Source organism: Oncorhynchus tshawytscha, linkage group LG16, assembly GCF_018296145.1.
Source record: "Oncorhynchus tshawytscha isolate Ot180627B linkage group LG16, Otsh_v2.0, whole genome shotgun sequence".
NCBI lineage: Eukaryota > Metazoa > Chordata > Actinopteri > Salmoniformes > Salmonidae > Oncorhynchus > Oncorhynchus tshawytscha.
The window spans coordinates 12972514-12994494 of NC_056444.1; the positions used below are offsets into that span (position 1 = coordinate 12972514).

The 21981-nt window shown below is 40.6% G+C and overlaps 2 protein-coding genes across 11 annotated transcripts in view; both read left to right on the forward strand.

Moving 5' to 3' along the window:
- Window positions 1-1394: 1394 nt before the first annotated feature.
- Window positions 1395-16645, forward strand: LOC112232688 (WD repeat-containing protein 48-like). 4 transcript variants are annotated; one of them, XM_024399863.2, is made up of 19 exons: window positions 1395-1483; window positions 5573-5713; window positions 6147-6225; window positions 8332-8414; window positions 8705-8834; window positions 9913-10001; window positions 10507-10629; window positions 10865-11089; window positions 11628-11702; window positions 11915-12017; window positions 12626-12723; window positions 12841-12948; window positions 13058-13154; window positions 13275-13367; window positions 13653-13758; window positions 13992-14079; window positions 14421-14497; window positions 14669-14864; window positions 15081-16645. In XM_024399863.2, the coding sequence occupies exons 1-19, from the start codon at window positions 1403-1405 to the stop codon at window positions 15174-15176; spliced, it is 2088 nt and encodes a 695-aa protein (XP_024255631.1). In that variant the 5' UTR covers window positions 1395-1402; the 3' UTR covers window positions 15177-16645. The 4 variants fall into 4 exon arrangements, with proteins under 4 accessions (XP_024255631.1, XP_024255633.1, XP_024255632.1 ...); XM_024399865.2 differs by having other exon boundaries at window positions 10528-10629; XM_024399864.2 differs by having other exon boundaries at window positions 6150-6225.
- A 3659-nt stretch (window positions 16646-20304) lies between these two features.
- LOC112232689 (aspartyl/asparaginyl beta-hydroxylase-like) overlaps window positions 20305-21981 on the forward strand; it is a 44709-nt gene continuing 43032 nt past the window's right edge. For 3 of the 7 annotated variants that reach the window (XM_024399871.2, XM_024399873.2, XM_024399869.2), the window contains exon 1: window positions 20306-20587. In XM_024399871.2, coding sequence (XP_024255639.1) covers window positions 20548-20587 — 40 coding nt within the window. In that variant the 5' untranslated portion in view covers window positions 20306-20547. Of the gene's footprint in view, window positions 20588-21981 lie in introns of all 7 variants that reach the window. The other 4 variants (XM_024399870.2, XM_024399874.2, XM_024399868.2 and 1 more) reach the window with 3 other exon arrangements.

The following is a 21981-nucleotide window of genomic DNA, read 5'->3' on the forward strand; positions in this document are numbered from 1 at the left end:
CACTGTCAGAGCTAGAAGCACAAGCATTTCGCTGCACCCGCAATAACATCTGCTAATCACGTGTATGTGACCAATAAAATGTTTTATATATATTTTTTTTAATGGAAATATTGGACTATAAATTGTGCTGTCCTGTATTATACTCATGCTAACATTTATTATTCTATTCTACTGACATTTACCTGACATTTACTTTGTTTGTATTCATATCTTTTATTATTTATTATTGTTGTTGTTGCATTTTCGAGAAGGAACCTGCAAGTAAGAATTTCGTTGGATGATGTATACTATGCGCACAGTTGGGTAGGTTACTTTCTAAATGTAATCTGTTACAGTTACTAGTTACCTGTCCAAAATTGTAATCGGTAACTTTTGGATTACCCAACTCAGTAACGTAATCTGATTACATTCAGTTACTTTTAGATTACTTTCCCCTTATGAGGCATTAGAAGACAAAAATGTATGTTACCAATTGAACTACATCTATTGCAGGATAAATCAATGTTAAAGTTGACATATCTGGCCATATATGGATGTTACATTTTACTTTATAGGTTGGTTATGTAGGCTTCTTCTAACCCATCGCTTTCTACTACATATAATAATATGATTAAATTATATCTTTACATTAATCTATATATACTTTAGAAATCCAAAAATGGATGTAGCTACTACAGATTGCCCCTTTAAGTCTATCAAAAGTGTGCAAGTTTGAGCATGTAGCTAAATGAGAGAGCAGCAGTGTGATTCACATCAATGCGCTATGTAGATATCAATAATAAGGGATGTCCGTATCGCCGTAGACTACAACACTGCTCTCATCCTTACCTCCAAGCGTTTATTCAAATTGGATCATCTTTGGATGTCGACAGCAGTTACACCATTGGAAGAAATAGCTTGGACTGTAGCCTTCAAAAACATATTCCTGCTCTTTTCCCGCGATCCATCAAATACATTTGCTGTTTAATCATAGTGGTCTCTGACTTGTGGTCAGACACGCTCAGGTGGAACAAACTTACATTTGCGCTTTTTTTCAATGCTGATTTGAATGTCTGTCATTGAGAAAACAGAGAAGTGTCAAATATTTTTTTTTTTCGCAAACATCCTTTCTGAATTTAAAAATAATCCTCGGAAGTAAAATCATCTAGTTTTTCAAATGTATCTGTAATCTGATTACAATAGTTTTGCTGGTAACGTGACGGATTACAGGTACCGGTTTTTTTTTGTAGTCCCTTACATGTAGCGGATTGTAATCCGTTACTCCCCAACGCCTGACTGTATGTATCCTGTACGTATGACTAAAATACCACATCAAACGAAATTTTGATCTTGAAATGTGAACATTTTAGAAATGGGCGGGGTTTATGACTTTGTGGGTGTGGTAACTAGGGACAACCGCCTTATGGAAGTGACGTCAAGGTGTCATCATGTAAAGATGGCGACTCATCACAGGCAGAATGCTGCTGGGCGGAGAAAAGTGCAGGTAAATCACTAATGTATCTATCTTGTCATGCAGTTGCGTGCAGAGTAAAGATTTTTCAATTTGCATTCATACACGATACTTATCCGTGGAAATGTATCTTTTGCCTGCTCGTCCGTGGATGTCTTTGAACCCTCAACGTGTGGCGGGCAAGTGCCGCCGGTCACTCCTCCCTCGGCTCTGGCATTACTAGCAGAGAGCTAGCTAGTTTAGCTTGCTGCTACTCAATACATTCTGCGGCCCGCTGCAAATGACTCAATTCGTTTGACGGAGACCGTGTCTCGTGTTTAATGGGTTGTCAAGGGATTTGCATGTGAACGTGCGGGGTTGTTATTTCAGGTAACTAGAGACATTGAAGATTTCCCCCGCGCCCACCCTCACATCACGAGCTAGCTGGTTAGCTAGAAAATCACATCCCCTTTAGCAAGCTAGCTATGTGGTATGCAACCAGTCGGATGGTGCAATTATCTTTGTCCGATTACAATTGCATAGCCTTGATCCTATGCGATTGCTCGACGTCAGCAAACTGCTGTCACACACATGCTTTACGAATGATGGCATGCAGTATGTTCAATAAGTTAGTGTTATTGTCCTCTGATGCAATATGATTTACTCTGTATCCATTCAATAATGTTAGTTTGTATGTACATTGCCTTCAAAGTATTCACACCCATTGACGTTAAACTTGTTTTGTTATTACAAATTGGGATAAAAATGGATTTAGTTGTCTTTATTTCTTTAAGGATCTACACATTATATTGTCAAAGTGGATGAAAAATTGTATTTAAAAAAAAAAGATTAATGAAAGATATTTATTACATAAGTATTCAACCCCCTGAGTCAATACATGTTAGAATCACCTTTGGCAGCGATTACAGCTGTGAGTCTTTCTGGGTAAGTCCTTAAGAGTTGTACACACCTGGATTGTACACTATTTGCCTTTAAAAAAGAAAGTTTTTATAAACTCTTCGAGCTCTGTCAAGTTGGTTGTTGATCATTGCTAGTCAGCCATTTTCATGTCTTGCCATAGATTTTCAAGTCGATTTATGTAAACTGTAACTAGGCAACTCCGGAACATTCAATGTTGTCTTGGTAAGCAACTTGAGTGTATATTTGGCTTTGTTTTAGGTTATTGTCCAGCTGAAAGGTGAATTTGACTCTGTCTGTTGAGAACCAGACTGAACCAGGTTTTCCTCTAGGATTATGTCCATTCAATTTCTATTCTGAAAAACTCACTAGTCCAGTACATTACCAGTGTTTACAAGCCATTTATGACACGTGATTAGTTTCAGCAAGTGCCTACATGTTATTATAAAATGAACAAAAATATAAATGCAATGTGTGAAGTGTTGGTTCCATGAATCATGAGGTGAAATAAAAGATCCAAGTTTTCCATACGCACAAAAAGCTTATTTCTCTAAAATGTTGTGCACAAATTTGTTTACATCCGTGTTAGTGAGCATTTATCCTTTGCCAGGACAATCCATCCCACCTGACAGGTGTGGCATATCAAGAAGCTGATTAAACAGCATGATCATTTCTCAGGTGCACCTTGTGCTGGGGACAATAAAAGACCACTCTAAAATGTGCAGTTTTGTCACAACACAATGCCACATGTCTCAAGTTCTGAGGGAGCGTGCAATTGCCATGCTGACTGCAGGAATGTCAACCAGATCAATTGCCAGATAATTTAATGTTCATTTATCTACTGTAAGCCACCTCCATTGTTTTAGAGAATTTGCAGTATGTCCAACTGGCCTCATCTGCAGACCATGTGTAACCATGCCAGCCCAGGACCTCCACATCAAATCAAATTTTATTGGTCACATACACATGGTTAGCAGATGCTAATGCGAGTGTAGCGAAATGCTGGTGCAAATTAATCCCAGAACAACAGCAAAGTACATTGTGAAGATGCTGGAGGAAACAGGGACAAAAGTATCTATATCCACAGTGAAACTAGTCCTATATTGACATAACCTGAAAGGCCGCTTAGCAAGGAAGAAGCCACTGCTCCAAAACTGCCATAAAAAAGCCAGACTACGGTTTGCAACTGCACTGGGACAAAGATGGTACTTTTTGGAGAAATGTCCTCTGGTCTAATAAACAAAAATAGAACTGTTTGGCCATAATGACCATTATGTTTGGAGGGAAAAGGAGGAGGCTTGCAAGCCGAAGAACACCATCCCAACCATGAAGCATGGGGGTGGCAGCATCATGTTGTGGGGGTGATTTGCTGCAGGAGGGACTGGTACACTTCACAAAATAGATGGCATCATGAGGAAAATTACGTGGATATATTGAAGCAACATCTCAAGACATCAGTCCGGAAGTTAAAGCTTGGTGGCAAATGGGTCTTCCAAATGGACAATGACCTCAAGCATACTTCCATAGTTGTGGCAAAATGGCTTAAGGACAACAAGTCAAGGTATTGGAGTGGCCATCACAAAGCCCTGACCTCAATCCTACGGTAAAAGTGCAATATGTGCCATGTAAAAAAGCTAACGTTTAAGTTCCTTGTTCAGAACATATGAAAGCTGGTTGTTCAATATTCCCAGTTAAGAAGTTTTAGGTTGTAGTTAGTATAGGAATTATGACGCGTCGACTACTCTCTCTACCATTTGTATTTCGTATACCTTTGACTATTGGATGTTCTAATAGGCACTTTAGTATTGCCAGCCTAAAGTCAGGAGTTGATAGGCTTGAAGTCATGAACAGAGCTGTGCTTCAAGCATTGCCAAGAGCTGCTGACAAATGCAGGAAAGTTTGAATGAATGCTTACGAGCCTGCTGCTGCCTACCGCCGCTCAGTCAGACTGCTCTTAATTATAATATAGTAAACACACATATGAGCCTTCGTAAACCAAATCTGGAAACTATCATTTAAAAAACAAAATGTTTATTCTTTCAGTGAAATACAGAACCGTTCCGTATTTTATCTAACGGGTGGCAACCCTAAGTCTAAATATTGCTCTTACATTGCACAACCTTCAATGTTATGTCATAATTATGTAAAATTCTGTCAAATTAGTTCGCAACGAGCCAGGCGGCCCAAACTGTTGCATATACCCTGACTCTGTGTGCGTGCAATGAACACGAGAAGTGACACAATTTCCCTAGTTATTATTGCCTTCTAACATTAATTTCTTTTAACTAAATACTTCTTAAAACCTGCGTATCTACTTCTGTGTATTGATTTTAAGAAAGGCATTGATGTTTATGGTTAGGTACATTGGTGCAACGATTGGGCATTTGTTAAATCACCCATTTGGCGAAGTAGGCTGTGATTCAATGATAAATTAGCGGGCACCGCATTGATTATATGCAACGCAGGACAAGCTAGTTAACCTAGTAATATCATCAACCATGTGTAGTTATTTTTTAAAAAATTGATAAGTTTAATGCTAGCTAGCAACTTTCCTTGGCTCCTTGCTGCACTCGCGTAACAGGTGGTCAGCCTGCCACGCAGTTTCCTCGTGGGATGCAATGTAATCGCCGTCCAAAAATGGCAATTACCGATTGTTATGAAAACTTGAAATCGGCCCTAATTAATCGGCCATGCCGATTTAATCGGTTGCCCTCTAATGTATACAAAATTCCTGGAAGCTGAAAATGTCCCAGTTCTTCCATGGCCTGCATACTCGCCAGACATGCCACCCATTGAGCATATTTGGGATGGCCTGGATCAACGTGTACGACAGCGTGTTCCAATTCCCGCTCATATCCATAGACTTCGCACAGCCATTGAAGAGGAGTGGGATAACATTCCACAGGCCACAATCAACAGCCTGATCAACTCTTATTGGAAGGAGATGTGTCGCAGCCCAAACGGATGCATGAGGTCAGATACTGACTGGTTTTCTGATCCACGCCCCTACCTTTTTTTAAGGTATCTGTGACCAACCGATGCATGTTTTCCCATTCATGTGAAATCCATAGATTAGGGCCTAATAAATGTATTTAAATCGACTGATTTCCTTATATGAACTGTAACTCAGTAAAATCAATGTCAAGGATTCACCAGAAACAATCCCAATCCATCTTCATTTTGTTATGTGGTTCAAATTGCACTCATATCCAATTCTCTGTGCAGGTATCCTATGTGATTAGGGATGAGGTGGAGAAGTATAACCGCAATGGGGTGAACGCCCTGCAGCTCGACCCGGCATTGAACCGCCTCTTCACAGCTGGCCGAGACTCCATCATTAGGATATGGAGCGTCAACCAGCACAAGGTAACCTGTCCGTCACCTACACACTTAACCTGGCAGGATGCCATCCTATCTTGACCCTTTGAACGCTTTTACTCTAGGTCACACTGTGATAGTTTCTGCTAAATAACACAGCCACAAAGTCAGATTCCACAGCCATAAAGTCTACATTTGTTGATTGCTTGCATCCTATCACTTTTCAACTGTATTGGAGGAGAGGCTCCAAGGTCCCGGCCCTCTGACTTTCTTCTCCAATATTGGGGAGATGTGAGGTGTCAAGTAAAGAGAAATTGAGAAAGAGCTGATATGTCAGATGTATAGTTGTATAGACCAATATCCACGGTCAATGTTCGAATGAAAAGCGCCAAGCTTTTTGTTGTGCTTTTATTGTAATTGATTGTCATAGAGTACTTGCATAAACCCACTGATATTGCAGCATAAGTCTTATTTATTGCAGCAGGACCCGTACATTGCATCGATGGAACACCACACGGACTGGGTCAATGACATCGTCCTCTGTTGCAATGGGAAGACGTGTGAGTCCGTGTGATGTGTTGAGCCAGAGTTTAAGTTCTCTGAGAACAGTGTCGAACAGAGCCCTACCCCTCAGAATGGATGTATATTATGCCTATGCCTATATATTTTTATTATTAAAGAATGATCACTGAAACACAACTACATTTTTAGGACATATCCATCACATGCAAATTGGAAAAACTGTTTTATGGATATTTCCTTGTACAGTGCCTACAGAATGGATTCACACCCCTTGACTTTCCACATTTTCTTTTGTTACAAAGTGGGATTTAAATGGATCTAATTGTCATTTTTTTTGTCAATGATCTACACAAAATACTCTGTCAAAGTAGAAGAAAAAAATCAATAATATATTTTTGATGAAATGTATTCAACCCCCTGAGTCAATACATGTTAGAATCACTTTGGCAGCGATTACAGCTGTCAGTCTTTCTGGGTAAGTCTCTTAAGAGCGTTGCAAACCTGTATTGTACAATATTTGCCAGTTCTTTTTTTTAACTCTTCAAAGCTCTGTCGAGTTGGTTGTTGATCATTGCCATTTTCAAGTTTTGCCATAGATTTTCAAGCCAATTAAAGTAAACTGTAACTAGGCCACTCAGGAACATTCAATGTGGTATTGGTAAGCAGCTCTAGTGTATATTTAGCCTTGAGTTTTAGGTTATTGTCCTGCTAAATGGTGGATTTTTGTCTCCCAGTGTCTGTTGGAAAGCAGACTGAACCAGGTTTTCCTCTAGAAATCCTAAAAAACTCCCTAGTCCTTGCCAATGACAAGTATACCCTTAACATGATGCAGCCACCACCGTGCTTGAAAATATGAAGAATGGTACTCAGTGATGTGTTTTCCCCAAACTAAAAGCTCAGTTCTTTTTGCAGTATAACTTTAGTGCCTTATTGCAAACAGGATGCATGTTTTGTAATATTTTTATTCTGTACAGGCTTCCTTTTCACTCTGTCATTTATACTGAACAAAAATATAAACGCAACATGTAAGTGTTGGTTTCATGAAGTGAAATAAAAGATCCCCCCCAAAAATGTTACATCAGCACAAAAAGCTTATTTCTCTAAAATGTTGTACACAAATTTGGTAACATCCCTGTTAGTGAGCATTTCTCTTTTGGCAAGAAAATCCATCCAGGTGTAGCATATGAAGAAGCTGATTAAACTTCATAATCATTGCACATGTGCACCTTGTGCTGGGGACAATAAAAAGCAACTCTGAAATGTTTTGTCACACAACACAATGCCACAGATGTCTCAAGTTTTGAGGGAGCTTGCAATTGGCATGTTGACTGCAGAAATGTCCACCAGAGCTGTTGCCAGATAATTGAATGTTTATCTACCATAAGCCGCCTCCAATGTTGTTTTAGAGAATTTGGCAGTACGTCCAACCAGCCTCACAACCGCAGACCATGTGTAACCACGCCAGCCCAGGACCTCCACATCTAACTTCTTCACCTGTGGGATTGTCTGAGACCTGAAACTGAGGAGTATTTCTGTCTGAAATAAAGCCTTTTTTTGTGGGGATAAACTCATTCTGATTGGCTCCGCCTGGCTCCCCAGTGGTTGGCCTTGCACCAGCCAAAGTGTCATAACTTCACCACGATCAAAGGGATATTCAATGTCTGCTTTTTTTTTGACCCATCTACCAATAGGTGCCCTTTGCGAGGCATTGGAAATCCTCACTGGTGTGTGTAGTTGAATCTGTGTTTGAAATTCACTGCTTGACTGAGGGTCCCACGTAATTATGTGTGGGTACAGCGATGGGGTAGTCATTAAAAAATCCTAAAGTTATTTAGGCTTGCCATAACAAAGAGGTTGAATACTTATTGACTCGACATTCCAACTTTTATTTTTAATTAATTTATGAGAACATAATTCTGCTTTGAAATCTAAATTTAATCAATTTCAAATTCAGGTTGTAACACAAAATGTGAAAGTCAGGTGGTGTGAATACTTTCTGAAGGCACTGTATATATTTTGAATGTTTTGCAGTCTGGTACAGTTAAGCCTGCAAGCCATTTTTATAAATAAGTTGTCATCTTTTTAAAGCCATATCACCTTTTCCTATTGATCCTGTGTCTGAATAATCTCACTCTGTATTCCAGTGATATCTGCTTCCTCAGACACCACAGTGAAAGTCTGGAATGCGCATAAGGGATTCTGCATGTCCACATTGCGAACACACAAGGTAAGCAATACCATACTGATAGCTCCAAAATACCACACCTCTAATCCCATTTCAAATGGCATCACAAAGGCCTGAATGCGATCTTCAGATAAGTACCCAGTGTTCACACATCTTCGTTTGAGATCAATGCATATTTAAAGCGAAAGTTACGATGCAGCTGTAGAGAAATAAAGTTGTATTACATTTAGCATGCACATTTCAAGATATGTGCTTTAGCCTAATCGGAACCAAAATCTAATTTTAAAAGCACTGAGACTTGGCATCAAAACCCTATGGTTTTGTCTGTACAGGACTATGTCAAAGCCTTAGCCTATGCCAAGGACAAGGAGTTGGTGGCCTCAGCGGGGCTAGACAGACAGATCTTCCTATGGGACGTCAACACACTAACAGCACTGACTGCCTCCAATAACACCGTCACCAGTGAGTATGCTCTCTCATCTGGTTCATGTTCATTCAGCACCAAACTGGGAAAAAAAGGACTAACTGGGGGAGGGATTACCTGGACTGGACTGTTAATTTAATTTTCTTCTTCAAAATCTTTTCTGTTGCATGCCCTAATGAACATAACTTAGCTACCATGTCATAGGCACACCCTGGACTGAGTATTTTAAATATTCACTGGACTACTTGGAATGTACTGTACAGATATAGATAGATGTACTGTATATCTGGAGGAATCGCTCGTTGAAGACGATATCTGTGTTCAAATGCTCATACGAACCTCACTAACCTACTATTTGTGATGTAAATTGAGTATGTACTAACTAGGCTTATTGGTCATTGTATGGATATAGTTAGTATGCCAAAAGTTTCCAGATGTTGTAGTAAATTCACCAAAATACGAAGCATACAAGCAGTAGACACTATTTCCGTGCATAATGCAGTTCTTCGTAAATGGGCGTGGCTTCACAACATTTTCAGATTTGAAGATGCAGCCGAAGTCCGACGAGAGTGGATACAAATGAATTGCTTTAACTAATTATGACAAATGTTAAGACCATGTTGAGCAGTAAAGTAATGCCTTTTCAAATAACTTACGTTATACCTTATGTTGGCTGACCAATGTGTTAGCCACACTAGCCTTACAAACAGCATATCATTACAGCAGTTGCTTGTATGTACCGTTATGTTAGCTAGCGACCTAAAGGTCGTTGGCTACTAATACATCAAACTTGCCAGTATATTAACTATATACTATCTAACTACCCAATGTTTATTGACTTGATTATTCACGTCATTCTTAGGTTAGCTAAGTGGCATAGTCGTTGTGCATTCTCAATGGACACTGTTAATGAAGTTGTAAGATGTCTAGCCAGTATATTTGCATTAAGTATGTAGTATGTTAGTATGGGTATTCAAACACAGCTAATGTCCTCAAGTACACATCAATTTGAATGATGGCCATGGGTATCTTTACGGGTCTTTAAGTTCCACTGACTAACCAGAAGTCTGTTGAGACAGACCTGAGTGTTGTAACTGTGCTGTTGTCGTCTCCCAGCCTCCTCACTGAGTGGGAACAAAGACTCCATCTACAGTCTGGCTATGAATCAGATGGGCACCGTCATTGTGTCAGGGTCCACTGAAAAGGTGGGTTCTTAAATCACATTTTGTATTGATATATTCTTAATGTTTCCAGTGGTGTGATATTTGTTATAATACTTCCAGCTGATTTATTTTACTGCCATTTTCTAAAATGAGATTTGTTTAAAGGTTCAAAGCAGCCATTTTATCTCAATATCAAATAATTTATGGGTAACAATTAAGTACCTTACTGTGATTGTTCAATTAAAATGGTCAAAAACAAAAATAGGTTCTTAGCAAAGAGCCATTTCTGGGAGTGGTCTGAGTGGGGAAGGGAAAACTAGCTGTTATTGGCAGAGAGGTTTGGAACTCTCTTTCTCATTGGTCTATTAACTAAATTACTGCCAGTTTTTGTTGGTGGGACACACCATGAACGAGTTTGCCACCAACAAAAATGTAAACCTCTGCGTGTAAGAGTTCCACCAACAAAAACCTTAAACTATATTTTTACATTTTTTTTGGTTTGGCAATTCGAAATTAACTCTATTTTTTTTCCATATACCTCATAAAGAGTGAATGTGCCCTTTTAAAGGTACTGAGAGTTTGGGATCCTCGAACCTGTGCCAAACTGATGAAGTTGAAAGGCCACACTGACAACGTCAAATCATTACTGCTAAACAGGGATGGCACTCAGGTAAGGATGGCCCTTAAAAATCTATTGTCCCTCATCTTTAAAAATGTCAGCCACTGGTACTCTTTTGCGGAAGCCTTATTTTTCATATAGGGACAAAGAGCACTACATTTTTTAAAAATACCATTTGGAGGATTTCTGGAATCAGCAGGGAATGAACTGCGAGGGAAGCCTCCAACCTGAAATTTTCAACTGGGATTTCGCCTTCCTAATGTTACAGCTCTCTTTTTCCGCCCAGTGTCTCTCGGGCAGCTCAGACGGGACCATCCGGTTGTGGTCGCTGGGGCAGCAGCGGTGCATCGCCACCTACCGGGTGCATGATGAGGGCGTATGGGCCCTACAGGTCAACGAGGCCTTCACGCATGTCTACTCTGGTGGCCGTGACCGCAAGATCTACTGCACTGACCTGAGGAACCCAGAGCTCCGTATGCTCATCTGTGAGGAGAAGGCCCCCGTCCTCAAGGTGAGAGGGGTGTGGTTACTGGGATACTCTGAGCAGAGGGCATACTGGGAAATGTAGTTGCAACATCTGTAACTTGTAGATATTAGGCCTGGATGTTTATTGGACTTAGGTATTTTGAGCCATATACAATCCAATCATAATGTTACAATGTTTTTTCTTATGTCAGCCTTAAAGGCCCAGTGCTGTCAAAAACATGTATTTTCCTGTGTTTTATATATATTTACACACTATGAGGTTGGAATAATACTGTGCAATTGTGAAAGTGATGATAATGCCCTTTTAGTGTAAAAGATGTTTGAAAATACCACCTGAAATTTCAGCCTGTTTTGGTAGGATGGAGTTTTGGCCTGCCGGGTGACATCACCAAAATTCTTGCTTCAGAAGTCGCTCTTTGCTAAGAAGCTATTTATCTTTCAGTTGTAATTTAAAACAAACATAGTAAGGTACTAAATTGTTACCAATAAATGATTTGATATTGAGATAAAACTGGCTGCATTGGACCTTTAAGTGAAGGCTGCTCTGTCTCTCCCTGGTTCAGATGGAGCTGGACCGCTCAGCTGACCCCCCCACGGCCCTCTGGGTCTCCACCACCAAGTCCACCGTCAACAAATGGGTAAGCATCATAGCTGGAGTGGAACAACAGGGGTTTTATGAGTAATTGATATGTTAATATTACATGGAAGTAGAATTAAACTGGATATAACACAGTAGAAACAAAGAATTCCGTATAGCCTGTGTGTCTCTTCTAAGAGAACCTTGTGTCTGTATACTTTTAATGCAATGTTCACTCCCTGATTTAATGTTTCCTGTCATGATTCATTGAAGTCTCTGAAGGGCATTCACAATTTCCGAGCATCTGGAGATTACGACAACGACTGCACTACTCCCCTGACGCCTCTCTGCACACAGCCCGAGCAGGTTGTTAAAGGTAAACATTTAACTTCATAAGTTTGTATCTTTGTATTGCAAATTCTGGTATTTAGAATGTAATAGATATTGTACACTGAGTGTACAAAACATTATGAACACCTGCTCTTTCTGACCCGGTGAATCCAGGTGAAAGCTATGATCCCTTATTGACTTGTTAAATCGACTTCAGTCAGTGTAGAGGAGACGGGTTAAAGAAGGATTTTTAAGCTTTGAAGCAATTGAGACATGGATTGTCTATGTCTGCCATTCAGAGGGTGAAGGCAAGAAGGCAAAAGATTTCAGTGCCTTTGAATGGGGAAAGGTAGTATGTGCCAGGCGCTGTGGTTTGTGGCAAGAACTGCAACGCTGCTGGGTTTTTCACGCTCAACCGTTTCCCGTGTGTATCAAGAACAATCCACGACCCAAAGGACATCATGACACAACTGTGGGAAGCATTGGGGTCAACATGGGCCAACATCCCTGTGGAATGCATTTGACACCTTGTAGAGTCCATGCCCTGACGAATTGAGGCTATTCTGAGGGCAAACGGGGGGGGGGTGTTCTTAATGTTTTGTACACTGTACGTTCTAGGCATAAATGGGTGTCATGTGTATTTCTGTCCACTAGGCGGAGCCAGCATTATTCAGTGCCACATTCTGAATGACAAGAGACATATACTAACCAAAGATACCAACAACAACGTTGCATACTGGGATATTTTAAAGGTGCGTGCCCAATGCTTTCTGTGTTTTACATTTGGGTTTTCTGCCATCTTCCGTCTCTCTGCCATCTCTTCATCATTTGCCATATTTTTTGATTGAATACCTCTTGTCCTCATTCAGGCGTGTAAAGGGGAAGACCTGGGAAAGATGGAGTTCGACGAAGAGATTAAAAAGAGGTTTAAAATGGTGTATGTGCCAAACTGGTTCTCTGTGGATCTTAAGACTGGGGTAAGATGATCCTGCCTTCTTTTTTTTACATTGTAAAGCTTTGGACAGTAATAGCAATAGGTAAGACAGTGATCTGCTTTCATTTTAATGCACATATTCCGTTGGGTAGATGTTGACCATCACGCTGGATGAGAGCGACTGCTTTGCTGCGTGGGTGTCGGCCAAGGATGCAGGCTTCTCCAGTCCTGATGGGGCTGATCCCAAATGTGAGCGCTTTTAAAATAAAATGTACTGCCTAGCAAGATCACGTGGACTTTTTACCCACACAAAGTGAATATGGTCCCATATGTGCAGTACCGTCGGTATAGAGTTGTCTTCTCTTCTAGTGAACCTGGGTGGACTGCTGCTGCAGGCCTTACTGGAGTATTGGCCCCGGACCCACGTCAACCCTATGGATGAAGAAACCGAGATGAACCATGGTGCGCTGTTACACACACACACACACACACACACACACACACACACACACACACACACACACACACACACACTGCAAAAAAGGCATTTCACTGTACTTGTGCACGTGACATTAACACTTGAAAAACACACTTACACCGACTACTGTAGTAATATGTATATAATATAAAGTATAATGCAGGCAGCCGTTGATATTCTTCTGACGTTATTGAGTTGAATTAAATCTATTAGTGATAGTCCATGTTCTGATGGTGTGTGTGTGTGTGTGTGTGTGTCTCTGTCTTCAGTGAATGGGGAGCATGAGAGCAGGATACAGAAAGGTAATGGCTACTTCCATGTTCCCCCTCACACGCCAGTCATCTTTGGAGAGGCAGGGGGAAGGACCCTGTTCAGGTAAAATACACAGCGTTACTTAGAATACATGAAATTTGAACATTTTCCATCCATGCTGCTGTTGAAGTCTGTGCTAAACCGCCCTGTCAGTCAGACATGGTTGGAAATAGTACTGGTTTTCGTTGAAATACTGTAGCTAAGCGGCACTCAATCAAGCTTTTGCCAGTGTAATGGAACCAATGGAATAGTCCCAGAAGTGCAAACCCCACCCACCCGGCCCTCTCTTTCTCCAGGTTGTTGTGTCGAGACTCGGGTGGTGAAACTGAGTCCATGTTGCTCAACGAGACCGTGCCACAGTGGGTCATCGACATTACCGTGGATGTGAGCTCTCGACTTATTATTAATGATAAATATATAATACATGTACAGTCCCAGTCAAAAGTTTGGGCACACCTACTCATTCAAGGGTTTTTCTTTTATTTGTACTATTTTCTACATTGTACAATAACAGTGAATACCTCAAAACTATGAAATAACACACATGGAATTATGTAGTAACCAAAAAAGTGTTAAACATATCAAAATATTTAAAATTCTTCAAAGTAGCCACCCTCCTTTGTGACTGGTACTGTCTATATATCTTCTAACATTACAGTATTATAGCTAATTGTGTAGTGTTGATACAATATGGTTCTCATGTTTGATTCTTCCCTGTGATTTAGAAAAATATGCCCAAATTCAACAAAATCCCATTCTACCTCCAGCCTCATTCTTCCTCTGGTGCAAAAACCTTAAAGAAGTAAGTACAACATTTTAAACCGACAATCTGTTTTTCTGTTCCTATTATTGTTCTTTGTTCATCCTTCCCTGCGAAACACATTTTCCTAATGGTATCATTCACTTGAACTATTTCTCACCGTTCAATGTTCTAAGCTTGCAGTTATGTTCCAACGTTGTGGTTCTTCCGTAGGGACCGTCTGTCGGCCAGCGACATGCTCCAGGTGAGGAAGGTGATGGAACACGTATATGAGAAGATCATAAACCTGGACAACGAGTCTCAGACAGGGGCCTCGGGGAACAACGACAAGCCCAGCGAGCAGCAGAAGGAGGAGGAGGACGTGGCCGTGCTGGCCGAGGAGAAGATTGAGCTGCTCTGTCAGGATCAGGTACTGTACAAAAACCCTACCCCCCCACCTTCTAGCTCTGACTTTGCTGATAGCTACTTTGTTGAGGAAAGGTGTACTTACTATGCCTGTGATATATAGTTGTCCCACCTAGCTATTTTCAGATGAATACACTAACTGTAAGTCCACTCTGGATAAGAGCGTCTGCTAAATGACTCAAATGTATTAATGTATGTTCCCACTTTTCGTTGTCTGTAGGTATTGGATCCCAACATGGACCTGCGGACGGTCAAGCATTTTATCTGGAAGAGTGGCGGAGACCTAACCCTTCACTATCGGCAGAAGTCCACGTGAGGTCGCCGGTGTCATCTTGTGCTATCCTGACCACCACCTCCTCCTTCTGGAACCAAACATGGACTGTTCAAACTCATCCAACCAGATCCATGTGTTAGTAACACAAACCTGCGCTCAACGACTCCTTGTTAGAGCCTTATAACCCCTCAGAAAGCATTGGTTTGGTCCGTAGCCAGAGTGTCACACAATAATCACTGTTCTCCAATCAGCCAGAACACACAAGGAGAAAGGAGGGTAACTATTGTTACTGTGTACAGTGAATGGACTGAAGACATTTCCAGGGCATTTTAAGGTTCTTTGTCATTTAGGTTTTATTTTATGACGTTTCCTTGCCTCCTTTTTGTTATTTATTTTCCTTTTTTGTAAGTAAGATTTTTATTGACATGCCCATCTTCTGAGAGAGAAGGCGTGACAACCAGCTTGAGAAAGTCACTATGCTTGGGGGTTCACTTTGTGACATGAGTATGTTTTAGTTTTTGTTGGAGTCCCCCCCTCCCATACATTCCTAGAACATGCTTGTTTCCGGCCACCTATCACCACCCTTCATCCTCGTCCATGGTTACGAAAGGGTTTATTGAGGAACATTTTCTGGATAGTCAGGTGACCATTCAAACCAATCAAAGACTTGACAGAATGTAAAGACATGACAATGTTTATTGTATGTCGTGTGATATTCCTCAGTTACCTCAGTTTGGCAACTGACTGATGTATTGAAAGCTGCTGTGTGAAGCTTCTCTCACCAAATGGACACATACAAGTACACATTCCCCATACTATCTCTTTAGCGAACACTTAAATTACTGAACCTATCTTTCTTTTTGTAAATAGACTGTCATATTTTATAGGCAACTTGACACAAGTTGTACTTCTGATCATCAGGAACATTATATTTCCTTTTTTTTAGCAAAACCTATGTTGTTTTCAAAAGGGTGCTTTCTCATGTAAAAATATATATATCATTAAAATCACATGTCAAGAAGCAACAGGTATGTACAATTTAAAGGACCCACTGAATCAGGATGTTTATAGGCTACTGTACTGTATTTGAGAGCAAAGCTAAATTGTTGTCATTGGCATTACCCATGACAGTCTGCTGCTAAATCGGCCTATATCATTATACACTGACAAAGTTTATGGGGGGATATTCTTGAGGAAAGTGGAGGGATTCACAACTTTTTTTTTTTTATGCCAATGAAATGAAGACTGCTCTCAAACTCCAACAATGTGAATTTCACAGTGTTATAGCAAATGTATTATAATAAAGAATTTATTTGGTTTTAATCCTAAAAAAAACTTTGGTTGTTGAATTATCTCTACATTAAAAAAAGCTACTAAAGAATTATATGCCTCTGTATCCACAACCGCTTATGCTCTGAAGTGCTGATTGTAATTTAATATATATTGTGGGTGCATAAGCTCATAATAAATTTGCCAACATGACAATAAGAATAAAATGCTTTTGAATTTCAGAGGAAGATGAATTGCATTGATCCGAGACTTAAGATCAGAAATCACATTGCTGAATTCCAGGACACAAAAGGCTACCACTTGCAATGTGGAATATGATATTTGTCTTGGAATACAAATGTTGCTGGAAGCAGGAGTGCAGTTGTCATGGTCTGAGCTCTGTCAGCTATGGGTCTGTACATCTGCAAGTATGTGTAAGTGCTCAACTATACAGTATGTATGTGTGTGTGTGTGTGTGTGTGTGTGCACACTGCCCACTGCACACTGCCCTAACCCATCTGGACAAGAGGAATACCTATGTGAGAATGCTGTTCATCGACTACAGCTCGGCATTCAACACCATAGTACCCTCCAAGTCGTCATCAAGCTCGAGACCCTGGGTCTCGACCCCGCCCTGTGCAACTGGGTACTGGACTTCCTGACGGGCCGCCCCCAGGTGGTGAGGGTAGGCAACAACATCTCCTCCCCGCTGATCCTCAACACTGGGGCCCCACAAGGGTGCGTTCTGAGCCCTCTCCTGTACTCCCTGTTCACCCACGACTGCGTGGCCATGCACGCCTCCAACTCAATCATCAAGTTTGCGGACGACACAACAGTGGTAGGCTTGATTACCAACAACGACGAGACGGCCTACAGGGAGGAGGTGAGGGCCCTCGGAGTGTGGTGTCAGGAAAATAACCTCACACTCAACGTCAACAAAACTAAGGAGATGATTGTGGACTTCAGGAAACAGCAGAGGGAACACCCCCCCATCCACATCGATGGAACAGTAGTGGAGAGGGTAGCAAGTTTTAAGTTCCTTGGCATACACATCACAGACAAACTGAATTGGTCCACTCACACAGACAGCATCGTGAGGAAGGCGCAGCAGCGCCTCTTCAACCTCAGGAGGCTGAAGAAATTCGGCTTGTCACCAAAAGCACTCACAAACTTCTACAGATGCACAATCGAGAGCATCCTGGCGGGCTGTATCACCGCCTGGTATGGCAACTGCACCGCCCTCAACCGTAAGGCTCTCCAGAGGGTAGTGAGGTCTGCACAACGCATCACCGGGGGCAAACTACCTGCCCTCCAGGACACCTACACCACCCGATGCTACAGGAAGGCCATAAAGATCATCAAGGACATCAACCACCCGAGCCACTGCCTGTTCACCCCGCTGTCATCCAGAAGGCGAGGTCAGTACAGGTGCATCAAAGCTGGGACCGAGAGACTGAAAAACAGCTTCTATCTCAAGGCCATCAGACTGTTAAACAGCCACCACTAACATTGAGTGGCTACTGCCAACACACTGTCAATGACACTGACTCTACTCCAGCCACTTTAATCATGGGAATTGATGGGAAATGATGTAAATATATCACTAGCCACTTTAAACAATGCTACCTTATATAATGTTACTTACCCTACATTGTTCATCTCATATGCATACGTTGATACTGTACTCTATATCATCGACTGCATCCTTATGTAATACATGTATCACTAGCCACTTTAACTATGCCACTTGGTTTACATACTTATCTCATATGTATATACTGTACTCGATATCATCTACTGTATCTTGCCTATGCTGCTCTGTACCATCACTCATTCATATATCCTTATGTACATATTCTTTATCCCCTTACACTGTGTATAAGACAGTAGTTTTTTTGGAATTGTTAGTTAGATTACTTGCTCGTTATTACTGCATTGTCGGAACTAGAAGCACAAGCATTTCGCTACACTCGCATTAACATCTGCTAACCATGTGTATGTGACAAATAAAATTTGATTTGATTTGATATATATATATATGTGTGTGTGTATATATATGACATTTCTTGCAATTGTATAGTCATCCCTGAAGCTCTCTTAATCTATATCTCCAGATTGTTTCCAGAGAGCCAATCAGGGATCATCAACTAGAATCAGCCACCTGACGATTTATTTCTTGAACGGATGGTCAGGGGACCTGAACATTATTACAAATAATTTGTAGACTGCAAATTGACAGCAAGAAGCCCAAACAGATTTAATATTTGAAATTGGGGCCATGGCCGCCAGTTGGGGAACCCCGCATGGTTCGATCTGACCCATTATTTATATATACACTAGATGACAATCGGGGAGCTGTTTTGAAGCCAACATTGCTCCATCTTGGCACTCCCCCGTCAACGTAGAAAAAAATCGTTTTTTTACGTCTACATTTGTTTTTGCCATGTTTATTCTATTACAGACACCTTAAAATAGGCTTGGGCGGTGTACCGTATACCAGTGGTGTTTGGAAAAAGCCACAGGGGGATTTTTCTATACTATAAATACCATCAAAACTATTAATTTTGAAGTTTTTCAATAAATGTTAATATTTTTTGCGGCATTTTTAGTTATTACCTGCAATCAACTTGTGCAATACCCTAGAAGATTAAGAAGATTGCGTTCATTTCATCTGTCAAATTATTTTAAATTATTAGGTTTACCGTAGTTCCCCAGAACAGTTGGGCCAGTCACGTGATTGTTTGTAAATAGCACAATAAGAGAAAGCATGCTGGTGAGGCCATAGCGTTCCATATCTATCGACGAGTCTGTTGTGTGGCGTACGAGTTGATTCAGTTACACTTGTATGCAATTCACTACTAAATGTTTTCCATCAGATATCTTATAATTGCTTTCTTCCAGAAGTCAAAGAGCTCTGGAAGAGATATCTGTACAGATGTCATTTTTTTGTGTGCTTTTTACTAGCGGTTTTTTTTTTTTTTTTTGTCTCCGTTCTTTTCCCATCTGGTCTGTGTAACGTTTACACATCACAACTTTGTTCATTTGCACAATTTCTCTCGTTCACCGTCGCTTATAAATTTCAACACTCACCGAAATTGACATTTGGTAGCTACTAGCTATGCTTGTATAACTTTATGAGCTGGATTTGCTTGTCTTTGCAATTAGTTTATGTTCGTTCTCGCTCGTTAGCCTTTAGCTAATATCATCTGTGATTTCGCTTTTAGTTAGTGATACATTGTTAGCATTCTGGTGATAGAGGCCCAATTGGCTTTTCTTGCATTTTTAGCGCCCCTTATGTGCTTTGCTGGTAATACCGTAAATCCCGGTATGACAATATGAACATCTGGATTCCGTCCAAGCCTACACCTTAATGCATACTTTTAAATTATTGTTTATTATTATTATTGATTATATTGTGTGAGATAAACATAAAGATTTTAGTAAACTATTTTTGAAAGTTCTACTGTCCCCACTACAACAAACAATACAAAAATAAATGTAATTGAAATACTGTAGAATTCCATTTATTCCCACTCCTTCTGGGGAGTGGCAATATGGCCGATCGGTGGCTTCAAAGCTACCCACTGGCCAATACATAGCATTTCAGGGTTTAAATGCATCACTGTATTTGACCCTCCAGAAGATGCTGCAGGCATCCCCATCAGGGACCCAGGCAGAGAAATCCCCGCCTGTCTCAGGTTGGATACTATTATAGCCCTCTCTGTTCCTTCCAGGTCCACTTAAACCCCTTTGATGTTTATGTTATGTGAAGATGTCGCGATATACAGGGGACACTCTGACACGTTTGTTATCGCTGTTATCAAAACTGCAGGGCGGAAATCTCTGGGCACTCCCAACAAGTAGTGGTCCAAACCGTAGAATTATAACAAAAACTAATCCGCTGAAAACTCCGCCCATCTTTCATTCCCTGTCGCGGACTGGCGGAATTTAAGATCACTCAATAGTAAACTGGTTACCATGGACTTTAGCTTGTCAGTCAGTATCCATGAGGACATTATTATTTTGTTGGAATGGTAGGTAATAGGAAGCTATCTCTATCAAGGTGGTATCGGAAATTAATTTAGGGAACAAGAAGGGAGTTTACAGGCTAATTATTTGAACAGTCAGCATCAGTGCATTTACAATGGCTCCAAGGAAGAATTTCAGAAACCAAGCCAAAAAAGGTCGGTACCCTTCCCAATGCTAACTAGCTAATAGCATAGCTCGTACGCTAAATGATTGTGCAAGTCTAGCTAGTTAAATATTTATTTGACAGTTATGCAACTGCACCACCACCAGGCAAAGAATAATGTATTTCATCATGTTCTTTCCTCGAGCCAATTGTGCAGAATCTATTTTGAAACGCTACAATGTAGCAACTATGTTACAGTGATACAATGTAGCACCGCTGCTAACGTTCACTATTGTCCACTGTGTCAGCGGGTTAGTTAATGTCTTCACTACATTTAGAAGGGAGTTTATATGTTTAGCTATTTGTCGTCTGTTGTTGGTTTAGGCTTCGTGTTTCTCTCTTCTCAAATTATGATGAATGTGAATGATGCTATGTTGGCCTGTGGGGAATGGTCATCAAATTATTCCATATTCCCAGTGCACACCATGTCATTCATCCAGACCATCCCTAGGCACATATCTGGTTAAAAAAAATATTTAAAAAAAACCTGTCTAACTGTTTAATGGATTTTGTGTCATTAAAGGGTTGCCTAACATTTTTCACACTAATAGCCTACTCCTCTTCAATTACCTTAGAATATGAGTGTCTTAATTGAGGACTGAGTCTAAACTAGTGAAAAGTGTCCTGTGTTGTGACTGGTGGATAATAGTTACTTATAACAAGGAGCTGTCAATGCATGGATTTTAATTGTGTTTTCATTGCACAAACTGGCATAGTTTATAGCAAGTATTTCCCACTATGTAAGTGGGTTTCAATCAGAAGTGCAAAGACATGGGAAGTTGTCTGTCTGTGATTGTAATATCTGATTGGAAGGCATAGCCTACTAATGCTTGGCCCTGTTTGCAGTGCTGTGCTGGTATTGGGAAAGAGACACTGAATCTACACTAGGGTGTCACAACTGCCAAGGCAACATCAACCTCAGAAAAATGTTGCAGGTGTGCGTATGCCTGACAGTTGTTAATCTTCATGGTCCATGCCCTGTAACATCCTTTGTTAGACAGATTGTTGCCAAAATCTTTGGCTGCCATTTATGGACCAACTACTCTGATGCACTCGCCTATTGAAAAAGAGGATGATAATTATTAGGTTAACACAAATTATGATTAGCCGTTAACATTTTTTATTATTATAAACACATGAAGATTAGCCAATGGCCTTAGAGGAAGTTGTTAGTCTTCAGTCATGATGGCTGAAATACACTGAGTGTACAAAACATCAGGAACACTTTCCATGACATAGACTAACCAGGTAAATCCAGGTGAAAGCTATGATCCCTTATTGATGTCACTTGTTAAACCTACTCCCCTTCATCTACACTGATTTGAAGGGGACAGGTTAAAGAAGGATATTTTTTTAAGCTTTGAGACATGCATTGTGTATGTGTGC

Coding starts and splice junctions, on each gene's coding strand:
- LOC112232688 (XM_024399863.2), top strand. CDS start 1,403: ATGGAAGTGACGTCAAGGTGTCATCATGTAAAGATGGCGACTCATCAC. Junction 8,835..9,912: donor CTCCAATAACACCGTCACCA/GTGAGTATGCTC, acceptor GTCGTCTCCCAG/CCTCCTCACTGAGTGGGAAC. Junction 14,498..14,668: donor GGTGCAAAAACCTTAAAGAA/GTAAGTACAACA, acceptor GTTCTTCCGTAG/GGACCGTCTGTCGGCCAGCG.